At 47.4% G+C, this 13,378-nt stretch overlaps 1 protein-coding gene across 2 annotated transcripts; it reads left to right on the top strand.

Moving 5' to 3' along the window:
• Window positions 1–4,030: 4,030 nt before the first annotated feature.
• LOC123162769 (uncharacterized) lies at window positions 4,031–13,279 on the top strand. 2 transcript variants are annotated; one of them, XM_044580536.1, is made up of 9 exons: window positions 4,032–9,245; window positions 9,354–9,546; window positions 9,643–9,790; window positions 10,236–10,320; window positions 10,985–11,072; window positions 11,189–11,459; window positions 11,535–11,577; window positions 11,662–11,765; window positions 12,272–13,279. In XM_044580536.1, exons 1-9 carry the CDS (start codon window positions 4,280–4,282, stop codon window positions 12,767–12,769), a joined length of 6,396 nt encoding a protein of 2,131 aa, XP_044436471.1. In that variant the 5' UTR covers window positions 4,032–4,279; the 3' UTR covers window positions 12,770–13,279. The 2 variants fall into 2 exon arrangements, with proteins under 2 accessions (XP_044436470.1, XP_044436471.1); XM_044580535.1 differs by having other exon boundaries at window positions 4,031–9,245; window positions 11,535–11,765.
• Window positions 13,280–13,378: the final 99 nt, after the last annotated feature.

Below are 13,378 nucleotides of genomic sequence, written 5' to 3'. Positions count from 1 at the left end.
TGACTATGAGATTATGCAACTCCCGTTTACCGGAGGAACACTTTGTGTGCTACCAAACGTCACAACGTAACTGGGTGATTATAAAGGTGCTCTACAAGTGTCTCCAAAGGTACTTGTTGGGTTGGCGTATTTCGAGATTAGAATTTGTCACTCCGATTGTCGGAGAGGTATCTCTGGGCCCACTCGGTAATGCACATCACTTAAGCCTTGCAAGCATTGCAACTAATGAGTTAGTTGGGAGATGATGTACTACGAACGAGTAAAGAGACTTGCCGGTAATGAGATTGAACTAGGTATTGAGATACCGACGATCGAATCTCGGGCAAGTAACATACTGATGACAAAGGGAACAACGTATGTTGTTATGCGGTCTGACCGATAAAGATCTTCGTAGAATATGTGGGAGCCAATATGAGCATCTAGGTTCCGCTATTGGTTATTGACCGGAGACGTGTCTCGGTCATGTCTACATAGTTCTCAAACCCGTAGGGTCCGCAAGCTTAACGTTTCGATGACAGTTATATTATGAGTTTATATGTTTTTATGTACCGAAGATTGTTCGGAGTCCCGGATGTGATCACGGACATGACGAGGAGTCTCGAAATGGTCGAGACATGAAGATTGATATATTGGAAGCCTACATTTGGATATCGGAAGTGTTCCGGGTGAAATCGGGATTTTACCGGAGTACCGGAGGGGTTACCGTAACCCCCTGGGGGTTAATGGGCCATAGTGGGCCTTAGTGGAGAAGAGGAGAGGCGGCCAGGGCACGGGCCACGTGCCGCTCCCCCCTAGTCCGAATAAGACAAGGAGAGGGGGGCGGCGCCCCCCCTTTCCTTCTTCTCCTCCACCTCTTTCCCCCTCTTCTCCTAATCCAACAAGGAAAAGGGAGGGAGTCCTACTCCCGGTGGGAGTAGGACTCCTCCTAGCGCGCCCCCTCCTGGCCGGCCGCACCTCCCCCCTTGCTCCTTTATATACGAGGGCAGGGGGCACCCTAGAGACACAACAATTGATCGTTTGATCTTCTAGCCGTGTGCGGTGCCCCCCTCCACCATAGTCCACCTCGATAATACTGTAGCGGTGCTTAGGTGAAGCCCTGCGTCGGTAGAACATCATCATCGTCACCACGCCGTCGTGCTGACGAAACTCTCCCTCAACACTCGGCTGGATCGGAGTTCGAGGGACGTCATCGGGCTGAACGTGTGCTGAACTCGGAGGTGTCGTGCGTTCGGTACTTGATCGGTCGGATCGTGAAGACGTACGACTACATCAACCGCGTTGTGCTAACGCTTCCGCTTTCGGTCTACGAGGGTACGTGGACAACACTCTCCCCTCTCGTTGCTATGCATCACCATGATCTTGTGCCTACGTGGGAATTTTTTTGAAATTACTACGTTCCCCAACATGACGAGAGTCTCGAAATGGTCGAGACATAAAGATCGATATATTGGAAGGCTATGTTTGGACACCGGAATGGTTCCAGATGAGTTCGGGCATTTTCCGAAGTACCGGGAGGTTACCGGAACCCCCCGGGGAGTCAATGGGCCTTATTGGGCCTTAGTGGGAGAGAGGAGGAGGCGACCAAGGTGGGGACGCGCCCTCCCAAGCCCAATCCAAATTGGGAGGGGGGCCGGCCCCCCTTTCCTTCTCTCCTTCTCCTTCTTCCTTCTTCTCCTACTCCAACTAGGGAAGGGGGGAAACCTACTCCTACTGGGAGTAGGACTCCCCCCCTTGGGCGTGCCATGAGAGGTCCGGCCCTCCCCTCCTCCACTCCTTTATATACGGGGGAGGGGGCACCCCATAGACACACAAGTTGATTGTTTAGCCGTGTGTGGTGCCCCCCTCCACGGATTTCCACCTCGGTCATATCGTTGCAATGCTTAGGCGAAGCCCTGCGCCGGTAGCTTCATCATCACCGTCACCACGCCTTCGTGCTGACGAAACTCTCCCTCGACCTCAGCTGGATCTAGAGTTCGTGGGACGTCACCGAGCTGAACGTGTGCAGATCGCGGAGGTGCCGTACCTTCGGTGCTAGGATCGGTCGGATCGTGAAGACGTATGACTACATCAACCGCGTTGTCATAACGCTTCCGCTTTTGGTCTACGAGGGTTCGTGGACAACACTCTCCCCTCTCGTTGCTATGCATCACCTAGATGGATCTTGCGTGTGCGTAGTAAAAATTTGAAATTACTGCCTTCCCCAACAGGGGAGGGGCACGAAAAACCAAGCTCTACCCAGTTGTGGCCATCACCTTCACCATTATCGGATGACATTGGCGGACAAAGCCTGTGGACTGGACCGGGCAGTCTTATAAATAAGAATGACCTTCGTCGGCCTTCTATTCGAACAAACTCGGGCATGGGAAGTATACACGATGTGATGGGTAACACCATTACACTCTTACTAGCCTTGTCCATGTAGACTCTTGTCGACCCTAGATTCCCAAGAGATCTAGCTTAGCAATGACATGTCATCATCACTCTATGCCTTCATTACCATCCTTCCTTACCTTTGACACCCTTTTGCCTCACCGACTCTATCATCTCGACACACCCCAACACTCTTCGTACATTGTCGTCGCATTACCCCTTACCTCGTCTAGTGGCCATGCCACCACCCATCATGGACCACTCAAGAATCAAGAGTATCTAAACATCTTGGGCAAAAAGAAACTTCATGTCTTCTAAGAAAAGAAGGGAAATAAAGTATATGGTAACATTGCTCCACCAGAACTAAAACATGGATGCCAGGAACCTGATACATGCATCATCCCTGTCGGGATACCATCATCCATGCCACTTGAGTCCATGAGTCGTGCTTTTTCTTTACAATCTATCGATGAGCACTACATATTGTGCTCTCACCCGATGTATGTCTGCCTGATGGTGCTTTGACCTACTGTCTTGCTACAAACTTTCTAAAACTTGAACTAGTATATGAGGCCCTTCCCGCGCTCCACAAGGTATTGTTTCTTCGACCCACCATGTCAATTCTTTTTGCTAATGGGGCCTCAAATCAATAAAAAAACAAAAAGTTAGTGGCCTATGCTAGATACGACCTCAACACGAGAATCACCACATCTCATTAGTTCACCCTCCAATCTTCACTTGGTTTGCATTCTCGCATCTTGTCAACCAAGAGAGGCAAGACCATGGCAACACACGTGGAGATTTCTATATGGAAACCACCAACTAGCGTGGGCAATTTACTCATATCAGTTGCTCGGTAACCCCCATTTTACTTAGCACACATGCATTTCCGCGCGAATATGTATATAGGGGCCATGCATGCCGTATCAGAGAGAGGCACCATGATTAAACCGTGCATTGCACACAACATGAAACTATTAATTTCCTCGATTAAAGCAAAACATTGTGACGGGTAACTCCATAAAACTCTTACTAGCCTTGTCCGCGTGGGCTCTTGTCGACCCCTTGACTCATAACAGACCTAGCTCAGCGATGATAAGACATCATCATTATGTTTTACCGTCCCGCCTGACCTTGGTCACCTTTTGCCTCATCGAACCATTGCTACTCCGTCATCCTGATCACCCCAACACTCCTCACACATTGCCGTCGCGGTGTCTCTCACCCTCCTCCGGTGGCCATGCCACAACCTCTCATCTCCTTCCGCCCTTCCCGACCAGCCTCCCCCCCCCCCATTGGTGGGAAGGGCACGACAAACCGAACTCTACCCAGCTGTGGCCATCGCCTTTGCCAGACCAGCCTCCCCCTCCCCCCCATGGTTACAGGTGCGCAACGAACCGACCTCTTCCTCACCGCGGCATCACCTTTGCAGTCGTCGTTGGCCGACGGAGCATGGGGATTGGACCGTGGGAGGAGAAGACACTAGCCGCCCCTCGAAAAAAAAAGAAAAAAAAAGAAAAAAAAAAGGCAAGGGCAAGTCACGCATGCGGCACGTGGGAAGGAAGGGTCCGGCCGTCGCCGGACAACCTCGCACAGGTAGCGTGCCTTGCCTTGCCGATGCGAACCGGCCTACCTACCTGTTATTAAGGCCAACCCAACCCTGGCGCCGCGGCCCGCCCACCGCCGCCGGCCGACGCCATCCACAGATCCGATCCCCCCACCCCAAACCCTAGCGCCAGCCATCCCCCACCTCCTGCCGTCTCCTTGCCGGCTGGCCAAGCAGGCAGAGCAGCACAAAGCCAAAGCCAAAGCCGATTTCCCCACCCCTCCGCCCGCGAGATCCCTCTCTCTCTCTCTCTCGCGCGCGCGCAAACCCTAGAATCCCCCGCCGGCGACCCGTCGCGCGGCCATGGATCCGGCCCCGCCCTACGACCACCGCCGCGGCGGCGGCGGGCACCACTACCCCGCGCAGCACCAGCACCAGCACCACCACTTCGCGCCGGGAGGGGGCGGCGGGCCCGTGCGGTCCAGGCACGAGCAGTACGACCCGTACGAGGCCTTCCCGCCGCCGCCGCCGCCGCCGTACCACCACCCGCCGCCCTCCGACCACCACCCGCGCCTCCACCACTACCACAACCAGCAGCTGCCCCCGCCTCCTCCCCTGCCGCCGCCGCCGCCGCACCGCCCCGCCTACGCGCCCCTTCCCCCGCCTCCGCCTCCTCCCGAGGCCTACTCCACCCCGCCCCCGCCGCCGCCGCCGTACCACGGCTCGCCCGCTCCCCACTACCACGGCCACCAGCGCCACCCCGACGACGAGATCCGCCGCAACGCTGGGCACCACCACCAGCACAACCCCCATCACCCGCAGCAGCAGCAGCAGCAGCACCACCACCACCATCAACAGCAGCAGCAGCACCACCACCATCAACAGCAGCAGCAGCAGCACCACCACCACCATCAACAGCAGCATCAGCAGCCCCCATGGGGGGATCCTGAGGAGCGCAGGCGCAGATTCGCCCCTGCTCACCAGGAGCCTGAGGAAGACAGGCGAAGATACGCCCCTGCTCACCAGGAGCCCGAGGAAGACAGGCGCAGATATGCCCCTGCTCACCAGGAGACTGGGGAAGACAGGCGCAGATACGCCCCTGCTCACCAGGAGCCTGAGGACGACAGGCGCAGATACACGTCCCCCCACCAGCACCATCTCTCGCCGCCGCCCAGCCCGCGCAAGAAGCAGCGGTGCACCTTACATGACCGGGTCGACATCGAGAGCACCTCCAGCTCTGGCCCGCCGCCTTCACGCCATCAGAGGCAGCAGCCCCATGCCAGCTACGCCGCGGTTGACAGCTTTGTAGATAGGGCCCCTGTGCATCCTGGCTACAGCCACGAGAGCTTCTCAACGCACAGCGACAGCAAGGGCAGCAGGAAGATTCAGATGGTTTCGCAGACGACAACGCTGTCTGGCGAGCGTGGCTCGCCGCGCTCGCCACGTGCCACGATTGTCGCGCATCCGAGGCGCACTCCGCAGAAGGAGCCTGCCCCAAGGAGACTTTCTGTGTGGCAGAGGATAGAGGAGGGTCCTGCTGCTGCTACACGGCCGCCACCACCGCCACCGCCAAAGGCCTTGCATATTTCACCAGCCAAGTCAAGTACTGCCGGCTCTGCTTCAAAAGGATTGGCCAGCGTGATCTCTGTGGACTGCAAGGCAAAAAGTGCTGGTAGTAATGAGGGTGACAGCACTAAAGTAATACAGAAGGATGCCGGAAAGAATGTTAGGAAGGTGTTGTCCTCAGTTCTCGTGAAACCTTCACCGGAGTCCAAGGAAAAGGAAGGGGATGTTGAGAAGCTTCCTGGGAAGCATGATAATGTTCAGGAGAATGTGTCAGGTTCCCCTAGTGAAAGTTTGGGCTTAGCTGGTCGTCCTGTGGCTGGTGTTAAGAAAGTGAAGAAGATAGTTATCAAGAAGATTGTGAGGAGGATTGTTGGCAAGGATAAACAAATTAGTAGCGAAATTGTATCTGAGAAGAGGGATAATATTGGTGCTATTGCAAATGCTTCTGAAAAAGAAGAGGGTGAAATCATAACCTCATCGCTGGAAAAGGATACTGTATCTGAACATAATATGGTAAGCACTAGTGGTACAGCTGGAGCCGGTAATGGTGTGAATATCCAGAAGGGTGAAAATAGCAACTCGATAAATCCACGTAAAAGGAAAGCCACTTCAGCCATCGAGTCCAAGAAAATTCTTGATTCAACAAATCATAGTGGGAGTAAGCACCTTGGAAAGGAAGACAATAGAAGCTCCATGGGTCGAGGTAATATTAGTGCTGCTTCAGCCATTAAATCTACGGAAGCGCTTGCTACAAGACGAAGTGAGCATCCTGGGAAAGGAGATAGGAGCTCCTTGGATTCAGGTGTTAGGAGTGCAACTTTGGTGTCTACGAATGATAATTATCAGAAGGAAGAGGGTGAAATCATGTCTCTTTCAGGTGAAAGGACTGGTGCAGTTGCAAGTAATCCTCTGAGAATTTCTGACAGGCGTACAGAATCCAGCATGAAAGAGAGCAAAGCTCCTAAGGATGTCAGTAGAAAAAACACTGTTTGCACAAATGGAATTACCGTAAATCATGATACGACAGAAATTTCTGGAAGTGAGGATGCTAGGAGGGAAGACAATGACATCTTGATTAACACAAGCGAAGAGGATGTTCGCCGTGTAAGTAGTGCACCAGAAGTTACTATATGCAAGAGAAAGGGTGCTCAGAAAGGTGAGGGTATGATTCTGACTGGTTTAGGTGAAAACAGTATTGGCCATGTGAAGGTTTCTAATACAAGGGAACTCGATGTGAATGAGGGTACCAGGACCAAAGAGAGCCAAATCCCCATAGAATTATGTCAAACTAACACTTCAAAAACAATACACCACTTGGAAGCTCGTAATACATCAGAAACTACTATGAGCAAGTTTGTTGGGAGGAAAGTGGGCAAGAGCCTCATGGGGTCAACTGAAAGACATGCTGCCACCACCAGTAATTCTGGGAGCACTCCAGAATTTAATTTAGCTGGTGGGTTCGGCAATAGCCACAAGGAAGATCTTCCCAATGACGGAACTGCTTTCAATGAAACAGATGCTCCCCTAGAAGTTGAAGGTAGAGATTTCCTTAATCTGTCATGTTCCAGAAATGTTGAAAGCATGAATGTGCCACCATTAGCCGATGATCTTATGGAGGATTTAACCCGGGATATTGTTTTGAATAATGGTATAGAAAGGGGTGCTACAGCTCAGGTAGCAGAACTGATAAATCTTCATAGAGGCCATCTGTCTCCCGAGATTGATTTTCCCTTGGCACATTCCCGCGAATCTCCATCTGTATCTGGTAACAGCGAGCAGTCTGTTCCTACAACTTTGACACTTGGAAGTAATTTCTATTTCAGTAATAACATAGAAAGTGAGCGACAGCTCAAGGAAAACCATGAGCTGCTGGAAGGGCAGAAAGGATTAGATGTTTCCACAGTGACAGAATTTGATAGTCTTGTAAAACAAAAAGTTGTGGCTGATGATGACTCAGTTGGTGTAGGTTCTCAAAATTGGCTGACTTTACCACCAGCGGTCAACAGCATTGCTATGTCTGAGGAGTTTGTGACTAACGATGCTACTGTTAGGAAAGATAGGATAGGTTTGGATCAGAGCGTGGATAATGACACTTCTGTTAGTCAGGATCATGATACTGCACAAGGTTTGGAGCAGTGTGGAAGTGTGGATGCTTTCTCTAGTCAGGTTAACAGCATTAGGCTATCTGTATCTGGTAGTGATATGCCTCAGTCAGACTCATTGACACCCAAAGAGATCAGTGGCAATGTTGAGAAACATGGTGAGATAGTTCTCTTAGGTTTGCACTCTATTAGTTCAATAAATGTTGTAGATCAACATGATCATCAAATGGTGGATATTTCTGTGGGCAACCCAACTGAACCTGCTATCCCAGCTGTAGAATCTGTTGATGTGATGGATGCAGAGCTAGTTACTCCTCAGGTATCTGTTGAGCCGGATAATACCTATGACAGTAATAAAGGAATCAGTGGTGATGTTGAGAAACATGGTGAGGTAGTTCTCTCTGGTTTGCACTCTATTAGTTCAATAAATGTTGTAGATCAACATGATAATCAGATGGTGGATAATCCTGTGGGTAACCCAATTGAACCTGCTATCCCAGCTATGGAATCTACCGATGTGATGGATACAGCGCTTTCTCCTCAGGTATCTGTTGAGCCAGATAATAATACCTATCACAGTAATACTGAAGGTTCTGTGGTTAACTCAAGCACAAAGCGAGATTTGTCTTCTTGGATTGAATCCATTGTGTCAGAAGCTAAAAAGGATCATCAACCATGCAAATCTACTTTACCTTCTATTAGTTTGCCAGTCTTAGCACCAAAGGAGGATAGCAGGAGAGCAGGATTGGACTCGGCTGGAAACCCTGTGGGGAAGTCTCCTCAGATGAATGGTACAAGCTCTATGCCTCCCAAGGTAGCTCCTAAACAGGCGAATTTGCCCAGTTCATCCCGAGAGCCTCCTCGTGTAAGTTCAAATCCAAGGCACAAGACATGGCATCGTGGTGACCTGACATCTTCTACATCTTTGCCCAGTTCACAGCCTTCAGGATTACCACCTAAACAACCACCAAGGAGGAATGACAAAACTCAAAACTCTTATATACGCAAGGGTAACGCCCTTATTAGAAATCCAGCAACAGGAAAACTTTCTCATTCTTCTAGCCTGGATACTCAGAATAAGTTGAATAAGCCTGTGATGAGGAGAAGCATGAACTTTGTCAGGAAAGTTGATTCAAATGATTCTGCAGCACGTTTGAGCTTTACAGTTGAAAGACCTAAGACTCCTCCTTTACCACTTCATGCCAAATCCATCAATTCAACCACAAACCTTCCAGAGCAGTTGTCTAAAACTTTGCCCAAGCAGCATGTTCCTGAAACTGAGAAAGAAGATTCGGCTAGGCAATTAAACTCAGGTGTTGATACCCCAAGCATTAAAAGTGCACAAACACCTGAACCCTCAGATGCTAGTAAAGTGGTTTATGTTAGACCGAAATCAAATCAATTGGTTGCTGCACAGAGGCAGCACGCTGATGACCCGACTAAAAGTTCTACAGATAAGGTTTTATCACTGCAGCCACCCACAGCCTCTGATTTATATTTCAAGAAGCGGAAAAATCAGATTATTTTGAGTTCATCTTCCTCTGATGGTCAGAATACAAAAGAGATTGCACCTGCTGAGAGCTTAAATTCAGGTGAGAATAATGTACAAATTGCATCCTCGAGCAACAGTATCAATGGTTTAAAGGAGGGACCACATAAAGGTATTCTGTTTTCCTTCTGAGGCATACCACAACTGCAACCTCATACTTGAATAAGAAAGCAATGCTAATTCATTTAACTACCATTTGCTCATACTTTTCTAAATGCAGCTCTTCAGACAAATAATATGGGAACTTCCTCTCACGTGTGGACACTCAGTGGGCAACAATCACAGAGGAAAGGATCTGTGGGAACTAGTTATGCGAAGGTCTTCCCACGTATTCTTCCATGGAAAAGAAAAATATACTACAAGAATTTTAGAAGCAGTCACACTCAGAATGCGAGCTCCTTACGAATAGTCAGGTAACATTAGCAGACTAGCCTGAACTTCTTTCTTTCTCTATCGAGCCATTGATTCAATTTGTTTATAGCAAGTTTTTGCCCCTTATTGTGTAACAGAAAACTATTACAAACCAAGAAGAGAGATATGATTTATACTGTCTCAACTAATGGATTCTCTATACGGAAATCTGGTGTGTTAAGTGTTGGTGGATCAAGTTTGAAATGGTCACGATCTCTTGAGAAGCGTTCTCAAAAGGTTAACGAGGTAACTTAATTGATATTCTTTGTGCATATTTTTCATATTCAGTATTCCATAAGAGTCAGTTGGAGTTATTTTCATCAGATCATTATATTCTGATGGGTTTCACCTCTAGCCAACCCCCAACTTGTTTGGGACTAAAGGCTTTGTTATTGTATTATATTCTGATGGGAAGCCCACAAGAAGTATTTGGGAGACGACTTGATTTATGTTACTGGTTGAATTTTGTTGTCTCTTAAGAAGATTCTAACTACTTTGTCGGCTAATGTCTAACGGGAATGCTGATTCTTGCCTATATTAGTGCTGATTATACTTGACTGCTATTTAACTAGTCATGAGAGCAGCCATGCAACCAACTTTTGAAAATGCATTTAACTATTTATATATCAAGACCACATTATTGTGTAGTGCACATATGGTGCATCTTATAAAGTTACAACCTGGATTGCAGGAGGCTACATTGGCAGTTGCTGACGTTGAAAAAAAGAGAGGAGAAAAACGGAAGCGGCAATATCTCCATTATACTGGAAGGAATGGTAATGTGTCAAACTTATTGCCACTACAGAAGAATGACTCAACTGCTAAAATAATGTACTCCTTCCGTTCCTAAATATAAGTCTTTTTAGACATTTCACTAGGTGACTACATACGGAGCAAAATGAGTGAATCTAAACTCTAAAATATGTCTACATACATCCGTATGTAGTTCCCTAGTGAAACCTCTAAAAAGACTTATATTTAGGAACGGAGGGAGTATATGTGAGATACATAAGTTTCGCTGCTCCTGCTTCTCAATTGCTCCTATTTAGTATAATAACATAACTTCCATGCTCCACCACATTCCAAGACTGCTTCCCAGTTGCATTTTTATTATATAATTACTTCTGTGGTCCACTATATTACAAGTCTAAAGTTGAATTACTTACTGGCTGGACATTTTACTGCTGGTCTCAGCTAGCTATAAATCATCACTTTGTGGCGATTTCGTTTTGAAGTGCAGTGCATGAGACATGCTCTCTTATGCCATAATAAGAACCTTCTCTTATTGGTTAATAGTAATTGCATATAGCAGTGCTTCCAGTGGATGTAACTTTCATGTTGAACATAGTACCTTGAATTGCATTTGCAAGAAGACACTGATCATTCATCTGGTCGGTATATACTTTTTTGTTTTTACTTGATGTTGGTCAAAATTTGCAGATCAATACTCTTTATCTGCTGCCGGCAATCAGTTAAGAAACAACAATCAAGCATCTTCAGTTTTGAGGAGGTCATCAACTTGCAATGGGTATCTTTTTGACCATATGCTATTGCTTGCATGATGCCATCTGATAATAGAACTTATTTGCATCTAGGATCTTTCCAACTTTGATTTATTCTCTGATTCTCTTTATTCTGAAACAGATATGTGCGTGTTAGCAAAGGTAACCAACTGGTTAGAAACCCCAAAAAAGTAACTCGCATGCTAGCAAATGAGAAAGTTCGATGGAGTTTGCACACTGTTAGATCACGCCTGGCAAAGAAACGACAGTACTGTCAATTCTTCACTCGGTTTGGCGAGTGCAAGAAGCCTGAGGGCGAGTGTCGCTATATTCATGACCGTGCTAAAGTTACTATTTGCACTAAATTTCTTAAAGGCCTGTGTTCTGATACTAGCTGTAAACTCACTCACAAGGTAAGCCATTTCTTCTTGATTCTACTGCCTATCTTGCATTTGACACTTCTTTCATTGTAAGAGTATGTTCTGCAGGTACTCCCGGAAAGAATGCAAGATTGTTCTTATTTTCTGAAAGGTGATTCATTTCATTCGCAGTGCATCATTTTACAATTTTGTTTCTGCAACCTTTTTCTTGATCATATGTTTCTTATTCTGGCAGGTCTCTGTACCAACACAGCTTGTCCCTATAGGCATGTGAAAGTGAACTCTAAGGCTCCTGCCTGTGAAGATTTTCTAAAGGGATACTGTGCAGATGGTGATGAGGTACTTAATGATATAACTGAAATCTTTCAATCTTATTCAAGTATTACTATTGCTAGGGGGTGGGATTCAGCATTGTCCTCAACAGCTGATAGTAAACTTCCAAAAGAAAAAAACCCAGAACTGAACCATTGAAAAAATGTCCCTTAAAGAATGTGATGTAAACTATAATATGCTCTACCCTCCTGCCAATCATTTAGTATTATTAATTTAAAGTTCTTCGTAGGTATAATTTACTGCATGAGACTTCTTGTGTTTTTGCTGGGATCTAGGAGGACATGCATGTTCTTATTCGTGTCAATGAGGGTTATCCAGTGGGTGGTTTAGCGTTTAACTGTTGATAGGTTAGCAAATGAAGATTTTGTCAGTAGGTTGTTCTTTTTTTTTGTTGGAACTTGTTTAACCAGGTTCAGCTTTTGAACTTTGGGGCTTCCATGATCCTTTTTTACGTTCTGAACTAAGATTGCTAATCTTTTCATGGTCTTGAATTAATCCTCTGTTACAAGCAGTGTCGTAAAAAGCACAGCTACGCATGCCCAGTCTTTGAGGCAACAGGAGAGTGCCCACAACAGTCTACGTGCAAACTTCATCACCCCCCGAAGAAGACAATCAAATCTAAGAGAAGCAGACCAGACACCCCCCAAAACAGTAGCTGGGGACGGTATTTTGACACCAGCATTAGACATGATAGTGAGACAAGCAAAGTTTCTTCAGGCCAAGATGACAGACAGAAACAGCAACATGATGTTTTCTCAGGTGGGGACTTCACTGACTTTATCACACTTGACATTGATGGTGAAGAAGGCGTTGATGCGCCGGACAGCATACAGAGTGTTGATGTGCCGGACAGCATACAGAGTGTAGATGCGCCAGACAGCATACAGAGTGTTGATGCGCCGGAGAGCATTCAGCTGATGGAACTGGACTCAGGGGAACTCGGCACGGAGGCTGATGATCTTGATGCACTAATCAAACCTCTTCGGATCATGAGAACGGCAAGAGTGTGACAGGCTAACAGCCGCTGGAACTTGGACTGGGGGGAAAGTTCAACATTTCAGCAGGCGGGCCTTCACAATCTTGATGCACAAGCAAAGCCGCTTCGGATCATGAGGATAAGAGTTTGATGGCAGATGGGACTGTGGTAAGGGGATCTCAAGTTTTGGACATGCAGATTGGTACTCAAGCTGACTCGGACCGGCGAGAAGAGCAAGGGTTTGACAAGTTCTTTCGGTTATCTCGGATACCCGCTGTTGATATAGTGCTTTGCTGCGCCTCACTAAGCTGCGGCGCTGACTGGGTTTTCTCTTCGACATACCCATATATAGATAGGGAAAACATGCCTTGTCATCCTTTATTCTTTCCTTTTTAACATCTCATTTTCATTCATGTTGTACTTATACATAGGTTTCATTGTTTCAGACATAGAGAGTTGGAACAACTGGCTGTATTACCCGTGTGTTGAATGTAAAAACACATATCATATCTGTGATAGAAGAAATGCAACCTTATTTCGAGCTTGCCTTGTGAGCCTCTTTTCCTGTGCGTGTACTTGTCACAAACTGGTATTAGCGGTATGCTGCTCGTGTATCAGATCGTTTTGCTATCAGCAGATGGCG

This window comes from Triticum aestivum, chromosome 7B, assembly GCF_018294505.1.
Source record: "Triticum aestivum cultivar Chinese Spring chromosome 7B, IWGSC CS RefSeq v2.1, whole genome shotgun sequence".
Taxonomy (NCBI): Eukaryota; Viridiplantae; Streptophyta; class Magnoliopsida; order Poales; family Poaceae; genus Triticum; species Triticum aestivum.
Note: the sequence above shows the minus strand (reverse complement) of the source record. Positions and strands in the feature narration are given on the sequence as shown.